The sequence below is a fragment of the Martes martes genome, assembly GCF_963455335.1.
Source record: "Martes martes genome assembly, chromosome: 3".
NCBI lineage: Eukaryota > Metazoa > Chordata > Mammalia > Carnivora > Mustelidae > Martes > Martes martes.
In genome coordinates, this window is record NC_137890.1 from 80340454 (window position 1) to 80358755 (window position 18302).

At 36.4% G+C, this 18302-nt stretch overlaps 1 protein-coding gene across 2 annotated transcripts in view; it reads left to right on the top strand.

The window, feature by feature from the left end:
• XPO4 (exportin 4) overlaps positions 1 to 18302 on the top strand; it is a 125821-nt gene that overhangs the window by 47969 nt on the left and 59550 nt on the right. For both annotated transcript variants that reach the window (XM_080798524.1, XM_080798525.1), the window contains 2 exons: positions 3469 to 3585; positions 4324 to 4477. In XM_080798524.1, coding sequence (XP_080654650.1) covers positions 3469 to 3585; positions 4324 to 4477 — 271 coding nt within the window. The remainder of the gene's footprint in view (positions 1 to 3468; positions 3586 to 4323; positions 4478 to 18302) is intronic.

Here is an 18302-nt window from a genome sequence, read left to right on the forward strand (position 1 = left end):
GATTAAGCCCAGTGCCCTGTGTTGGGCTCCCTGCTCAGCAGGGAGTCTGCTTCTGCCTCTCCCTCTGCTCCCCTCCCCCAACCCGCTTGTGCTCTCGCTCTCTCTCAAAAAATAAACAAACAAAAAAAACACTTAAAAAAGAAAAGAATACACTTTCCTTTATGGGTGAATTTTACTTCAGTAACATGAAAGTTTGCTCTTTTGGAGAGATAATCTTTATTGCTGCTTATGAAGCCATCCCATAATCTTTATTGCTGCTTATGAAGCCATCCTATCCCCCTGTGGCTCCTTGTTTATCTGGTGATGTTTGTAGTTAAAGGAGACTTTTATTTTTAAAAAATTCTCTTTGGGGCGCCTGGGTGGCTCAGTTGGTTAAGCATCTGACTCTTGATCTCAGCTCAGGTCTTGCCTCAGGGTCATGGGTTCAGGCTCCTAGTTGGGTTCTATGCTGAAAATTCCTTCCTTTTTCTAAGTAACAATGAAAGTCTTCAGCTTTCATTGTTTTACCTCTCTTCACTCATTTTTTCATATCTTTTTTTTAAAAATTTTTAAAGGTTTTTTTTAAAAGTTTTGTTTTTTCATTTGACACAGAGAGAGAGAGCACAAGTAGGCAGAGAAGCAGGCAGAGAGAGAGGAGGAAGCAGGCTTCCTGCTGAGTAGAGAGCCCGATGTGGGGCTCGATCCCAGGACCCCGAGATCATGACCTGAGCCGAAGGCAGAGGCCCAACCCACTGAGCCACCCAGGCGCCCCATTTTTTCATATCTTGACTTCAGACACATGCATGTACTCTTAGGAAATGTTTATTTCACATAAAAATAAAGCTTCATTGTGAGTACAGGTTGTTTCATTAATTAGAGTTGCGTTACTGAGAATTTGAATGTGGAAATTGTTTTAAAATAAGCCATTTTGTGGTGAATAGAGGTTGACATTAATAGTTTGGCAGTTTGTAAATTACTTGTGTATACTTTTATAGATAATAATTTAAGAATGATAAATTTGTGTTTAATGAGAGCTTCTGGGTTCATAATGTTCTATTCACTGAAGTCTTACTTAGAAAGGATGAGAGAAAAACCAAGGTTAAAAGACATAAAATACAGGATGCTATAAAATGTTTACAGAATCAGAGGATCTTATTGTCTTAGATTTCTGTGTGCTAACTTTTTGCTTTGAATTTTATTAATTTGAACTTAATACCTGCTTTCTCTACTAAAGCCTAGGTATATTAAAAACTATGTTCATAGTTGGTCCCAGTGTTATTTAAATGTATCTGTGAGGTTTTGGTTGCTGGCATTTTAATTATTAACTATTTTAAAAGAAACCTATTTTTTAAAATATGATTTTCTTAACTGGAAAAAAAAAAGATGGGATTGTACTAGTGAGTTTCCAAGAGTCTGTTAACCTGTAAAATGAATTGAGTGTATAACAGACTGTTTTCTCTATGAGAGGTTTTTAGTGCTTCGTTTTTCAGACCAGGTTTCTTTCTCCATGTGCCTGGCGCAGTTAAGCTTACACAATTCTCTTGATGATTTGGGGACATTTTTATATTAAATGTATTTTAAAGTAAAATTAAAAAGAGTGAGTGCGCGCGCGCGTGTGTGTTTAAACCAGGCATATTAAGAGTATTTTTACCATTGTTGAAGGCAGCTTGGTCTATACCCCCAGATTCCTGAAGGAATTTGCATGTATTCTTTATTGTTAGGGCTTCCTGGTGTGGCAAAGTCTAAAAAACTGCTTGAATGGATGGGCTGGTGGTGCCATCCGTAAATAGTAGTTATACAGCCATGCTTATTTTAATTGAGATTAAGAGACAAATATGAATTTAATTCTTTTTTACAGTTTTTAGAAGAAAGTTTCAGACATCTGCAAAATTAGACATATAGTATATTGGTCATCCGTGTAACCATCATTGAGCTTCAGCAAATATCACCTCATGCCATTCTTTAGGAATTTAATTTTATGTATATTTGCTCAGATTTGCCAAGATAAGCATCTGTAAGGTCAAGGTACTGACATCAGAAGCATTTCTGAACAAAGATGTTGCAGTTGGTGGGTGGGTATGACTGCATTCAGCTGTTGTATAAGCTTGCATAAATAGTATCATCTTGACTTTAATCTTTCGGTTGTTCAGAGGTAGTGTGCATATTTCTGCTTAACCCCTGGAAACTTGCCAAAATAATTTGTATCCTCTCTATCCTTGTTACCTTGACCCTAAATAGTTTATGAGTAAAAGCAGTAAGTTGGTGTTAGGAGCCTGTTGAACTAGAAGAGATTATGCTGAGTGAAATAAGTCAAGCAGAGAGTCAATTATCATATGGTTTCACTGGTGGAGCATAAGGAATAACACGGAAGACATTGGGAGATGGAGAGGAGAAGTGAGTGGGGTGAAATAGGAAAGGAGACAAATGGAGAGAGACTGTGGACTCTGAGAAGCAAACTGAGGGTTTTGGAGGGAAGGGGGGGCGGGAGGTTGGATGAGCCTGGTGGTGGGTATTATGGAGGGCACGTATTGCATGGAGCACTGGGTGTCGTGTATAAGCAATGAATTTTGGAACACTGAAAAAAATTAAATTAAAAAAAAAAACAAAAATAACATCACTAGAAACTTGTTTAGCATACAAAGGCATAAAACTCTTACCAAAGAACTGTAATGTTTAAGTCCAAGTCACAAAAAGAGTTTTTAGAATTTGACCATGTTGTTCTACTATAGGGGTAAATACTTTGAGAAACTTCTGAGAGACCAAAAGTTCTCAGAAGCTAGCCCTTCCAGCACCCTGGTGCACAATTGTTTCCTCCAACCAAATATTACACTTCTTGTGAAGGCCTAAATTTTTGCAAAAACAAAACAAAAAAGGAACATCCTCATTTTCAATTTTAAAAACTTCTGAGAATTACCTTGCTAATGTTTTGGATGCTGTAAAATCTGTTTTGCTTTACAAACATGAGAACATAGACTCAGATAGACCTGAATTCAGATCTTGGCTGGCCTTAATTACTTTATACACTTTATAAACATGAGAACATAGACTCAGACAGACCTGAATTCAGATCTCAGCTGGCCTTAATTACTTATCCTCTCCAAATCTCATTTGTTCAAATGTAAAATGGGGATATGGATTGTTGTGTGAAGTAAATGAAATAATACATTTAACTTTGGTTATCTTGAAGTGTAATTTGCTCTCTATGATTGAATAGATGTATGTCCTAAGTTAAGTCGTGGATGGATTTGTATAGCTGAAATTGGGGAAGTACTATTTATAATTACTAGAGTACTTACAAAGGAGAGCTAATTTTTACTTTGTCATAACTAGTTTTCTGACTAGTAGGTGTAAGATTGAAAGATAAAATAGAAGATCTAAAGATATAATGGAAGATCTAAAGATAGAAAATATTCTCTGAACAAATACTGTATTGGAACAAAGCATTGGAAAAAATATGCCTTATGGTTGTTTCTTACCAAATAATTACAGCAAACTCTGGCCTGTTCTATTCTAACTGCACTGTTGAGTGAATTCTCAAGTTCAAGTAAAACTAGCAACATTGGACTCAGTATGGAATTCCATGGTAACTGCAAAAGAGTTTTTCAGGTACTGGTATTTTTATGTTTTATTAGATTGTTAACGTTTTACACCATCTGTTCCTAATGGAGTGAGAGCATTTATTTTATCTAATGGAATGGTGGCCTGTACTTGAAGATTTGTGTTGTGATTTCATAGCATTTAGTAAAGGGTAAAGATAAGATAGGATAAAGATTTGGCAAACATAGTTGACAATTTTAGATTTCTTGTTTAATTCTAGTCTTTAAACAAAAAGGAAATACCACTCCAAAGATCCTTAGATTATTTATTTTGTTCTTATTGCATTTAGATGTAACTAATTCAATTGGTAGGACTTTGCTGGCCTTAAAATAGGCCTGGCAGAATGCCAATGAGGGCCATGTATTTAAAATGTTATTGCAGATGGTGTGGGCTCTTTGTCTCATATGTATTGTTTGGCTCTGAAGTAAAGTTATGTGAAGGCATTGGCTTAAATCCGAGGGCTCTGCACTAAAGCAACTGACCCATCCAGCTCTGTAGTAGTTGTCAAAGACTGAGCTTCTTTATGGAATAGCATTTATATTATAGTAGATGCATTCAAACGGGTGTCACTTGAAAGCATACTTGTGATATAAATTATGAGCAGGCCTAAAAATGGAAAATGTTCTTAAAGAGGTAGTGTTTTTCCTTGAAAATTTTAAGGTTTTTATTTCATTTTATGGTTCTTAAATGGGTATACATTTTGAATAAGCTTTTGATTGAAAAATATGTGTGATTTACTTATTATAGGAAGAAGACCTTCGTCAGATCTTCATGTTAACGGTTGAAGTTCTTCAGGAGTTCAGCAGGCGGGAAAACCTCAATGCTCAGATGTCTTCGGTATTTCAGCGTTACCTTGCACTCGCCAATCAAGTCTTGAGCTGGAACTTTCTTCCTCCAAATTATATCCTTTTAACAGCTGAAGAGTTTATTTGTGGTAATTTTCATAGATAACTTAATTTTGGCTAAAAGCACTTCATCTCTGCAGGTTTGTAAAGCATGTTGTTGAAAAAAAATGAGCTTTTTTAGAAATGGAATTAATTTTTTTTTTTCATTTTCCAATACACAATGCAGTGGACTACTTACAGGTTTTAAAATTTCATTTATAACTTTGTAGAAGAGAGTCAAATAAATGGAAGCATTTAGTGGATAAGGGGGGGTTATTGCTAACTAAGAAATAGCAGTGTTCCTTAGGAAGGAAAAAGAAGAAGGTGGGAAGCAAATTTTTGTCAAGAAACTGAGTCATTTCCTCCATCTAACATGTGATTACATTGGATTTTTTTGGCTGACTTTCCTTAAGACTAATTTGGCATTCTCTAATTTGATCTTTATGGATGCAGATGTAAATATTAAGGTAGTGGTATGTTTATTCTGTGAAGACCTTTTCTAATGTAAAAATATTAAACTTTTATTTCTAGATAGTTATGAATAATACAAAGTAAGTTTAAATGGGTTATGTTGTAGGTACATGTGTGTGTTTTTTAAAAAATCAGTTATTGAAGTTGAAAAATTTCTTAGTTTAAAATTTATGATTTGCTTTCTAGAACATTTGCTGCCTGTTGATAGATTGAAAGCAGTAATAGCTGGTGTCTCTTCATCTTTATCATAATTGAATCAGACATATCTAGGTTCAGTTCTTAGTGATGTTAAGCAGATTACTTAACATCACTGAGACTCGGTTTTTCCAGATATTAAATGGGGATATGGATTGTTGAGTGAATTGAATGTAGCAATACACTTAAAACACTCAGGAGTTAGCTACTATTTATTGAGCTTTTAATAGTTTACTTAAATGAAGAAGCTCATCAGCTGTCTGTGTTATGCTCCTTTTTCTTGACCTAATATATAAGAAATTTAGTTTAACTTCTACATGTCTTTAATCAGTCTTTTCCTGGGGGCCTGAGTATGGCGGGTTAGGGAATCTATTAAGGAGAAAAAGACAGATGACAAGCATATAGGAAATACATATTTAGCCATACCAGAAATTTAAGATGAGACTCATCTTTATTCCAACAGAGCCAACAGTTGCTACATTCATATACTAGAAATTACCTACTGTTTTTGGCTGGTAAAACTGTGGGATTTTAAAGGGGCTGAGTGGGGTTAGGTACAACATTATCTTCTATTTTCAAGTGTAGAAAACTAACTGAAATGCTGTATAGGGTATTGAGTCTCTGACTCAGACCTTGAGTTCTCCAGTTTTCTTTCCTCAAGGCAGACATGGTGAACTACTGCTCTGTGGGGCAGAACTTACAGGGATGTTAATCCCTTTCTGCTTTTATCCATGTTCTCTAATCATCTTTCTACTCATTATTAATTTTATATCTTCAGTATATTCTTTTTGGTTGTTAACAGGCACATATTTTCTTAGGTTTGCTTTTTAAAAAATTTCCCCTATGAGTGTTGCAATATAATTTTTGCTCCAGTTTTTGTTAGTAAAAAGAAAGATGTTGAAAAACTTTGAGACAGATTTAAAAAGTAGCAGGCCATATGGAACTATCAAAACATTAATTATATATGTAGGGAAAATCAACAAAAGTTACACTGCATATATTGGAGCCAATTTTAAAATCTCTGTTTTAGGGGGAAAAGTAGTTGGCTGAAGAGTGACTGTTTTGTAAAGGGAAACAGTGCTGTGGGAGTTTGGAAACAAAGTTTGTCTAAAGATACACACATAAAATATTTTCATAAAGTATTTAGATAAAGCTTTGAAAAACCTGTCATCTGAAAATAATAAGCACAACTACAGTGTTCCCAAAGGAAATAATTCCTTGTTTAAAGAAAAGTAGGTCTTGATCTTGACCTTCAGATATTCTACTTCATGACTTACAGATAAATTCATATCTGATCAGAGATGTTTGCATAGTAGCCATTTGTTGGCCACTTGAACTCTAGTCCAGTATCCCTTCCTGTAAGTGGATTAGCTTTAAATGTAGGAGAAAGAGCATGGCAATGGAATTAAACTAAGCTACACTTTTAGTGCTAACTAAGGGATCAATTTCAAGGAACCCAATTCTGATATAATTTCTAATTTTGGCAATTCCTTGGTAATCTATTTAATCATTGGGAAGGGAACTGGATATAGCTTAGTACCTTGAAGAGGACCTACAGATCAAATTTAACTTAGTTAATATAAAATGGTTGGCTTTTTAAAAAATGATTTATCTTTTAAGGTAGAAGAATAGCTAGTAGACCTTGTAAAGTGTGTATTTTGTATCAAATATATTCTATCATTTAGAATGGTATCCTGTTAAATGAGGCTATGTTAAATTGCCGGTATCAGTCTCTATTCATAATTTTTTTGTAATGTGCTTTTCTCTTTTGCGTCTTTTTATATTGATGTAATTCTAAACATACAGAGATACTGTAAGAGTAATTCAAAGAATTGGCCATGTGTCCTAATACCAAGATTCACCAGTTGAGAACATTTTGTCCCTTTATTTTTCTTTTTATTTCTTTCTGTCTCTACATAAGCATAATTTTCTGTTGTAAGAATATACCACATCTCTATGTATTCACGGATCAGTTGATAGATAGTTGGGTTGTTTCAGCTTTTTGGTTATTATGAATAATGCTGCTGCTATGAACATTCATTATAAGTTCATGTTTGGACTTATATTTTCATTTCTCTGGGATATACCTGGGGGGTAGAATTGCTGGATCATATGGAAACTCTGTGTTTAACCTTTTTTTTTTTTTTAAAGATTTTATTTGTTTGACAAACAGATCACAAGTAGGCAGAGAGGCAGGCAGAAAGAGAGGGGGGAAGCAGGCTCCCCGTTGAGCAGAGAGCCCAATGCGTGGCTCGATCCCAGGACCCTGAGATCATGACCTGAGCTGAAGGCAGAGGCTTAACCCACCGAGGCGCCCGTCTGTTTAATCTTTTGAGGAGTTGCCAAGCTGTTTGCTAAAGTAGCTGTACAATTTTACATTCCCACCGACATTATATGAGGTTTCCAATTTCTCCACATCCTGGTCAACACTTGTTATTTGTCTGTTTATAGCCATCCTATTTCACATGAAGTGGTATTTCATTGTGATTTTGATTTGCATTACCCTGATGGTTAATGTATTAAACATCTTTTTATGTGATTGTGGGCCATTTGTGTATCTACTTTGGAAAAAATGCCTATTGAAATCCTTGTCTATTTTTTAATTCGTTTATTTGTATGTTTAAATTTGAATTGTAATAGTGCTTTATATATTCTGGATACAGGTCCTTAACAGATAAATGATGTTCAAATATCTCCTCCATTTCTCTGAGCCGTATTTTACTTTTTACGATATCCTTTGAAACACAAATTTTGAATTTTGATGATGTCCAGTTTATTTATTTTTTCTTTTATTGTCATATCTCATAGCCCAATCCAAGGTCATGAAGATTTATGTCTGTGTCTTCTTCTAAGACTGGCTTCACATAAAAAGACTCTTCATATTGAAGACTTTGATCCATTTTGAATTAAGTTTTATGAATGATGTGAGAAAGTGATCAGGCTTAATTCTTTTGCATGTGGATAGCCAGTTATCCCAACAGATAATTGACCATTGATTAGAAAGATAGAAGAATCTGGGGGAGTAGGAAGTACCTGAGATATGTCATGGTGGTGAATGATTACTGTATCTAGTAATATGTAACTTAATTGCCCTAACATGAGTTTTTAACTTGAAATGCCAAAAGGATTGATAGGAGAAATTACTCATATGAATCTGTAAGGTTAAATATGCATGCTCAACCTCTAAATTTGTATTTACATAGATATTTGTTGATAAAGGAAATGATTGTAGACCAAAATATGTATTAGATTGCCTGGAAGGAAATTTTGTATAGTCGGCTGCTGAAGCTTTTGGACATTTCTTACAGAGAAGTACGTAAATTATGACTACAAAAATGTTATCTTGAAAGCCAGTTGAGGCTAACTCAGCAATGGAGCTAAGATATTCAGAGAGGTAGTAATGAAAAGAATATACTAATTGAATATTTAGATATTTATTCATATTTAAGAGTATACAATAATTTATTTTACAGTGATCTTAGGTCAAGATTAAGGTACATACATAGAGTTTCACTGAAGAAATCATAACTCTACAGCAGTGGCTCTTAGTTGGGGTGATTTTGCACACTTGGGACATTTGGCAATGCCTGGAGACATATTTGGTTATCACTTCCAGGAGAGTGTTACTGGCACCTGGTGGGTAGAGGCCAGGGTTACTGCTAGACATCTGCAATGCACAGGACAGCTCCCACAGGAAGCAGTTATTGTGCTCAAAATGTGATCAGTAGTGATCCACACAAAAACATTTATGTGAATGTACTTAGCAGTATAATTTATAATAGGCAAAAAGTAGAAATGACCCAAGTAGCCATCAACTGATGAATGGATACATGTGGTTTACCCACATTATAGACTACTATTTAACAACAAAAAAGGGATGCCGATACTGATACATGCAGCAGCATGGATACAGCTTGGAAACATCATACATCTTAAATGAAGGAAATCATTCACAAAAAACCACCTGTGCAATTCCAGAGTAGGCAGACCTATGGAAACGAAGATTAGTGGTTTCTTAGGGCTGCGACAGTTGGAAGGAAATAGGAGGTGATGGCTTAAGTGGATGGGGCTTCTTTCTGGGTGATGAGAATGTTCTAAAATTATATCATGGTGATGGTTGCATAACTCTGAATATACTAAAAACCATTGAATTGTACCATCAATGAGTAAATTATATAGTATGTGAATTAAGTCTCAAGGCTTTAGAAATACCAGTTATGCCAAGGGTAGAAATCTTGCCATACGGGTTGACTGCCTACTGTCGTAGAATGTTATAGAGGGGGATTAATGATAAAGATAAAGTTTTGGGAGGTACTCCTTTTATGAGACCGTTAAATGAGAACGATCATTCAAAGAGAAGCAGAGTAGATCGATGGTAGAATCTTTGGGTACCACAGCAATAGTAAGAAACAGGAAGAAGCAAAAGAGATTGAGCAGGGCAGTTCAGACAAAAGGGAATAGCTAGGCAAGGGAGTCTGGGAAGCAAAGATATATCAGTGTTTCAAAAAATAAAGGTTGTAGACATGCTCTGTTACTGATAAGGAAGATGTAGATTGGGTGTCAGGGCACAGATAGTCATGTGGAGATCTGTTTATTTGAGTACCAGGTGGGTGGGGTATTGCCCAAAAGCCATTTCAGTGATTGACTAGTGATTGGTAATTGAGGTAGAAAGTGTAGGTATTGGGCGCTTGGGTGGCTCAGTGGGTTAAAGCCTCTGCCTTCAGCTCAGGTCATGATCTCAGGGTCCTGGGATCAGGTCCTGCATTGGGCTCCCTGCTCATCGGGGAGCCTGCTTCCCCCCGCCCCCGCCTGCCTCTCTGCCTATTTGTGATCTCTGTCTTTCAAATAAATTTTAAAAATCTTAAAAAAAAAAAAGTGTAGATATTTCTAGGACCATGAACTGTGAGAAATGGAGTGACAGTTTGAGACAGTTGAAGGTTTGGTTTTGTTTTGTACTTGATGCTTTGGAGAGATGAACCTGTTTATTGCCCAAGGGGAAGAAATAAGAATTGAAGCAAGAAAATATGACGTCGTATTGCTAGTGAGGCCAATGATAGGGATGTTTAGATAGCCCAATCTGCAGTTGAGGTAGTGAGGAAAATAATAAGGTGGAGGATATATGGCATGCCTACCATCATGATCCGAGATTCTTAGCCGTTAAATGCTGGTTTGATCAGCTTTGTCCAGGTTTGCTCAAAAGTAGAGGAGTAAAAGTGGTAGAAATCAGCATATGATGAAATTTTTAAGTGTGTGTGTGTGTCTGAAGAAATGTATAAGCCATTGTCAAGTTTCTTCTTCGGTCCTTTTTTTCTTTTTTCTTTTTTTCTTTCTTTTTTGTTTTTTCCTCAAACTATTCTCTGTTTATACCTGATATTTTCACTTTAAAAGAAAGGTCATTCTGGTGCACCTGGGTGGCTCAGTGGGTTAAAGCCTCTCCCTTCGGCTTAGGTCATGATCTCAGGGTCCTGGGATCGAGTCCTGAATAGGGCTCTCTGCTCAGCAGGGAGCCTGCTTCCCTCTCACTCTCTGCCTTGCCTCTCAGCCTACTTGTGATCTCTGTCTGCCAAATAAATAAATAAACTCTTAAAAAAAAAAAAGGTCAGTCTGTAAAGTCATTAATCAGCATATGAAGTACTTTATGTATTATCCTTCCAGGGGTATTTCTGCTTTACAAGGAACGTATCTAGGAGGAATCAGCAAGAAGAATTTCTGACTTCAGGCTTTTGGAAGGGAAGGTTATGTTGAGAGTTGTCCCTCAGTCCTAGGTCATAACTGATTCTCCTGAATTACATATTAACCTATACTATAATATTTTGAAAAATACTTAGTAGTTGAACTTACAAACTTGGTAGTTCTTATATCTGTTTTCTTGCCTGTGACATCCCACTATATTACTTACAGTTATTACCCCATTATACATAACTATAGTTACATAGAACCATGATAGCCAGTAGAGCTTTTGGCTATAGGAGAAAGTTAACTTTCTCAGAAAGCAACTGCTTTTCTGATGTCAACCTGCACGTGATTAGAGAGCAAACAAGGGAAGGTCTGGGCCACTAAGTTGTTTGCTACTGTCAGAGCAAGGCTGTGCAGTTTTATTTTCTCTTTCTAACCCCATAGATTTTTCACTTACTACTTTTTATAGTTTAAAACCATGCAGGAGCAGGGAGTAATTGATTGAGCATTAGAAAAAAGTCTCCCCAAGAGGAACCTTAACTTCTACATTTTTAAGCTTAATTTATCTTAATTGCTTAGTAATTTCAGGCCATAGGCAACTTAAAAGTTGAACCTTACATGCCAGGAGCGGTGTCCTTTGGTGCCCCTTTGGCTCAGTAAGTTATATCATTTATGTAGGTGTCTGTTGGGCAGACCTGAGTTAATTATTTTAAATGCTGTATTTCTCACTAGAAAATTTCCTTTAAAATTATGTATTTATAAAGAAATATATCCATTGAGTTCTAAATTCCATGAACTAGCTGGGTTATCAGTTCAATAAATTCTTTTTTATTTTATTTATTTATTTGACAGAGAGAGAGATAGAGAGGGAGCCCAAGCAAGGGGACTGTGAAAGGGATAAGCAGGCTTCTCGCTGAGCAGGGAGCCCGATGTGGGGCTTGATCCCAGGACCCTAGGATCATGACCCAAGCTGAAGGCAGATGCTTAACGGCTGAGCCACCCAGGCACCCCAATAAATTATTAACGAATGCCATTACATACAAGGTAGTCCTGGGATGTACTCTGAAGCATCTGAGTACATCTGAGTTTAAGATTATATTGTTTGCAAAATGATGTTGATGGGAAGATGGTAAAAGAGTTGCCCACTAAAGTACTTGTTTTTCCCATGTATTAGTTTTAAGTGAATAGTGAATACTCAAGAAATTACAATTATATGGAGAGTTTTGGTTTATTAATATCTAATGTGAATTCTTGAAGGCCATTCTATACATTTTAATTTTGATGGCAGGATTCTTTTGTTCATATCAGACAGCATTAAGACTATGTGGATTTAATCTTTTTATCGGTTAAAGAAACTTTGCTTTTGCCATGGGTAGAACTGTACTTCCTACCCTGGTCGGTTGTCTTTAGCAGATTTTGGCATTATTTGGACTGGGGAAGAGTGTGCAAATGTGTTGCCATTAATGCAAAATCATTGTTCTACTGATAGTAGGCTGGTAGCATGATCTTTATATATAAAGATTATACAACTGCCCACCCTAGACAGTTCTTGTGATAGATCAGACAGTGATTAGTTATTAACATTGTGGCCCCACACCTCAGCCGGAGTTGGATTTTTAAGTTCCATGAAAGAGGGAATGACACCTTTTCTCTCTCTTCACATCAGTGTTGGTTGACTAGCCCAGCCCTATAGTAGGATGGGTAAGCAACCAACATATTGGAAATACAAAAGAGGGCTTGATAGCCTGAAAGTTCTCTGACCTAACCACCAAAACATATATCCACACCTAAATGTGTAGCATTGAACTCCATAAAAGTAATGGAAATGTAATCTAATTGGGGTAAACTTCACTTACTGTATCTTTTGAAGTTTTAATATTTGGTTTTCTATTTTTTAATCCACTTAGGGTAGTAAATATTCCTCATTATACATCAGGTTTCCTTCACAAAGAAGGAGGAAGTGGGGAATCATCCTATATGGAAGACTTTGATTTTACTTAACATTTTAAGTCATCTAAAATATCTGCTTGATGCATTATATCTTTTCATTAAAACGGCTGTGTTCTTAATTGAGGATTCATGTTCAAAAACTTATGTTTGAGATTGATAAACAACAGATACATGTTGACATAGTATAAACTTTGAATTAAGAAATACTATGATATTTTTTAAGGCAGTGTGATATAATTCACAAACCATGCAAGCCACATATTTATTTTCTTTTAGAAAGAGAGAGGGTAGGGAGAGAAGATGTCAGGAAGCCTCCATGCCTAGCGTGGAGCCTGATGCAGGCTCAGTCTCACAACCCTGAGATCGTGACCTGAGCCGAGATCAAGAGTCCGATACTTAACTGACTGAGCCACCTGGGTGCCCCACAAGTCACACATTTAAAATGTAGAATTAAATTTTTTGCTTAAAGTTTACTCAGTTGTGCAACCATTACCACCATTGATTTTAAGGAATATTTATCATCCCAAAAGAAACCCCATACCTTTTAACATTCCCACCTCCACTTCCTCCCCACCTCCACCCCATTTCAGTGGCAACTACTAACCCACTTTCTATCTCTATAGATTTTTCTATTCTGGATTTTTTTTTTTTTAAGATTTTATTTATTTGACAGAGATCACAAGTAGGCAGAGAGGCAGGCAGAGAGAGAGGCGGAAGCAGGCTCCCTGCTGAGCAGAGAGCCGGATGTGGGGCTCGATCCCAGCATTCTGGGATCATGACCTGAGCTGAAGGCAGAGGCTTTAACCCACTGAGCCACCCAGGCGCCCCTGGAAGTTTTATTTAAATGGAATCACGCAGTATGTGTTTTGCTTTTTTTTTTGGTCACTTTTATGTTGCATGTTCTTGAGGTTTATTCATGTAGCATGTATTGACATTCCATTCCTTTTTGTTGCCAAGTAATATTCCACTGTGTGGATAATACCATGTTTTATTTCTCAGTTCATCTGATCAGTTGACGGTCATTTGAATTCTTTCTATTTATTTATTTATTTATTTAAGATTTCATTTTTTTCATTTGATAGTCAGAGATCATGAGAGAGAGAGAGAGAGCATGAGCAGGGGGGAAGGGAGGGAGAAGCAGACTCCCTGATGAGCTGGGAGCCTGATGCAGGGGCTTGATCACAGGGCCCCAGGATCATGACCCAAGCCGAAGGGTAGATGCTTAACCAACTTAGCCACTCGGGCACATCGGTTCTTTCCATTTTTTAAAACCAATTTTCCGTATAGAATAATGCTGCTGTGAACATCTTTGTACAAGTTTTTCCGTACTTGTGGATTTGTGTTCCGATTTTTCTTGGGTGTATCTGTAGGAATGGTTTGCTGGGTCAATGTGGTAACTATATATTTAACATTTTGAGGAACTGTTAGACTTTTCCACAGTACCTGCAGTATTTTCAATTAACATTGTAATATACAAGTATCCCATTTTGTTTGCATTCTCACCAACACTTAACCTGGTTTTTCTTGTTGTTTATAAACCATCCTGTTTCATACAAAGTGGTATCTCATTGTGACTTAGATTTGCCTTACCCTAATGGTAAATGCTGTTGAGCATCATTTCATGTGGTTACTGACCATTTTTGTATCTTCTTTAGAGAAATGACTGTTGAGGTCCCTTGTCCATTATTTTAATTTATTGTTTATTATTTTAATTAAAAAAATATTTATGTGAGAGAGAACGTGAAAGAGCACAAGTGGGGTCGGGGAGGGGGCAGAAGGAGAGGGAGAAGCAGACTCCCACTGAGCAAGGAGCCCGACATAGGGCTTGATCCCAGGACCCTTGAGATCATGACCCAAGTCGAGGACAAATGCTGAACTGACTTAGCTACCCAGGCACCCCTCCCTTGTTGGTTATTAAATTGAGTTGTCTTTTTAAAATTTTTGGGTTGTAAGAGTCATGTATATATTACAAATAGATAAAACAAATCCCTTGTCAGATAAATGATTTTCAGATATTTTCTGTCATTATCTGAGTTGTCTTTTTACTTTACTGATAATGGCCTATGAAACCTAGATATTTTTAATTTTTTTCTTTTGTTTTTTTGTGCTTCTGATATATTTATAAGATTGTTTTGTATGACCCAAGGTCAGAAAGATTTTTTTAAAACAGACTTTTTAGAGCAATTTTAGATTCATAGGACTATTGAGCAGAAAGTACAGAAATTTCCTGTATCCTCCCTTTCCCCACACATGCATAGTCTCCCATTATCAATATCCCCTTCAGAGTTGTGCATTTGTTATTATTGATGAACCTACAAGTAATACATCATTATCACTCAAAGTCCACGGTTTACATTAGAGTTCACTCTTGGTGTTCTGTGGATTTTGACTAATGTGTAATAACATGTATCCACCAATCCTTTTTGTTCCAGCTGCTTATCCCTACCTCTCCCTCAACCCTTGTCAGCCACTGATCGTCTTACCGTCTCAGTAGTTTCTCCTTTTCCAGAATGTCATGTAATTGGAATCGTATAGTATGTGACCTTTTCAGATTGACTTTCACTTAGTAATATGCATTGAAGATTCCATGTCTCTTCATTGCTTGATAGCTTATTTCTTTATTACTGAATAATAATTGTGTTGTCTGGATGACGGTTTACTTACCCATTCACCTACCAGAGGACATCTTGTTGCTTCTAAGTTCTAGCAGTTGTGATTATACAGCTGTGTGCCGGTTTTTGTGTTGACACAAATATTCAACTCCTTTAGGTAAATACCCAGGAGTATAATTGCTGGATCACATGGTAAGAGTAGGTTTAGTTTTTTAAGAAACTGCCAAACTGTCCTCCAAAATGGCTGCATTTTGCATTCCCACTGGCAGTGAATGCATGTTCTTTCAGCTCCACATTCTTAATAGCGTTTGGTGTTGTCAGTGTTCAGATTTTGGCCAATCTGGTAGGTGTGTAGAGGTATTTTATTGTTTTAATTTGCATTTCCCTGATGACATACGATGTAGAGCATCTTTTCATGTGCTTACTGCCATCTGTGTATCTTTGGTGAGGTATCTGTTAAGGTCTTTGGCCCATTTTTTAACCGGGTTGTTTTCTTATTGTGGAACTTTAAGAGTTCTTTGTATATTTTGGATAATAGTCTTTTACCAGAAATATCTTTTTTTTTTTTAATTAAATTTTTTATTTATTTTCAGCGTAACAGTATTCATTGTTTTTTCACCACACCCAGTGCTCCATGCAATCTGTGCCCTCCCTAATACCCACCACCTGGTTCCCCCACCCTCCCACCCCGTCCCTTCAAAACCCTCAGGTTGTTTTTCAGAGTCCGTAGTCTCTCATGGTTCACCTCCCCTTCCAATTTCCCTCAACTCCCTTCTCCTCTCCATCTACCCTTGTCCTCTATATTATTTGTTATGCTCCACCAATAAGTGAAACCATATGATACTTGACTTTCTCTGTTTGACTTATCTCACTCAGCATAATCTCTTCCAGTCCTGTCCATGTTGCTACAAAAGTTGGGTATTCATCCTTTCTGATGGAGGCATAATACTCCATGGTCCAGAAATATCTTTTGCAAATACATTCTACTGGTGTTTGTCTTATTTTGTTAATATTGTCCTTCACAGAGCAGAAGCTTTTAATTTTAATGAAATTCAGCTTATCGGTTCGTTCCATCATGGGTCATGGCTTTCGTATTACATCTAAAAAATCATTGTCAAATCTGTTGTCTGGAACATCTAGAACATCTAGATGTTCTTCTGTATTCTAGGAATTTTAGTTTTTTGTTTTACGTTTAAATCTGTGGTTATTTTGAGTTAATTTTTGTTAGGCATATAAAGTCTGTGTCTAGATTCTTTTTTTTTTTTAATTTGCATTGGATATACAGTTGTTCAGACACTATTTTTGGAAAGACTGTCTTTACTCTGTTGTATTACCTTTGCTCCTTAATCAAAGATTTTTGGACTACATTTATGTAGGTCTGTTTCTGGTCTCTTTTGTTTTATTTCTTTGATCTGATTTGTCCATTTTTCTCTCCAGTACCACCCTGTCTGGATTATTGTGGTATCATAGTAAGTTAGCATTAGTACTGTCACTTTGTTCTTGTTCTTAAGGCCACAAAGATTTAATTTTATATTTTATTCTGAGTTTTATGGTTTTTTAGCCCATATGGTTAGGTTGGTCATCTATTAGGTCTGTCATCATTTTAAGTTAGTTTTTATATATGGTATAAGGTGGAGAGCCAACTTCATTTTTTACATATCCTGTTACATATCCTGTTGTTCCTAGACCATTTGTTGAAAAAGATATTTTCCAGTTGAATTGTCTTGTCTCCACTACCCCCTATTCTGTGTAAAGTTAAAATGTGACAGTGATTTTGACTTCTCAATTCTATTCCATTGGTTTCTATGTCTGTTCCTTTGCCAGTGCCAGACTGTCTTGATTTTTACTGTAGCTTTGTAGTAAGTTTTGAAATCAGGAAGTGTGTGTCATTCAACTTTGTTCTTTTTTTTTTTTTTTTTAAGATTATTTTGTCTTCTCTGTGTCCCTTGTGTTTCCATATGAAAAATAGAATTAGCTTATCAATTTCTGCAGAAAAGGCAGCTGGGATTTTGATAGATATTGTGTCGAATCTGTAGATTAGTTTGGGGAGTATTGCCATATTTAATAGTGTTAAATTTTCTGATCCATGAACATGGGATATCCTTCCATTTATTTAGATCTTTAATTTCTCCCCTCAATGTTTTATAGTTTTCAGAGTAGAAGGTTTGGAATTCTCTTGTTAAATTTGTTCCTGATGTTTTATTCTTTTTAATTCAGTTGTAAATGGAGTTGATTTTAAAATTATTTTCATATTCATTGCTAGTGTATAGAAATACATTTTTTTAAAGATTTTTTTATTTGAGAGAGAATGAGAGAGAGAGAGAGAAAGCATGAGAGGGGGAGGGTCAAAAGGAGAAGCAGACTCCCCACCAAGCAGGGAGCCCAGTGTGGAACTTGATCCCAGGACTCTGGGATCATGACCTGAGCCAAAGGCAGTTGCTTAACCAACTGAGCCATCCAGGTTCCCTGGAAATACATTTTTAATGTTAATCTTATACCATGTAATGTTGCTGAATTTACCATGTAATGTTACTGAATTTACTGACACAAATAGTATTTTTAGTGGATTAAAATTTTTTGTATATGTGATGTCATTTGCAAACCATTATCTTTATTAAGGACTTATTATATGTAGGTTTTATATGTGTAGAAAGTAATTCATCAAAGTATCCTCCACCTCAGGCCGAGGTGGAGCAACATATACAGACAGCTCCTGGGATTTGGTAGATGTTAGAATCACTACTTAGCCCAGTGAGCTAATTACTTACTGAATGTGCCCCAGTCTCACCTTGTTGAAGGAGACTGAGATGAAATCTACCTGCTTTCATTCTGCTTCAGATCACTCCTCTCTAAAGAAAGTGTCCCTGGTTCCATGATCCGCTGGTCATATCATCATCCCAGTTTAAAAATGGCCTCTGTGGGATGCCTGGGTGGCTCA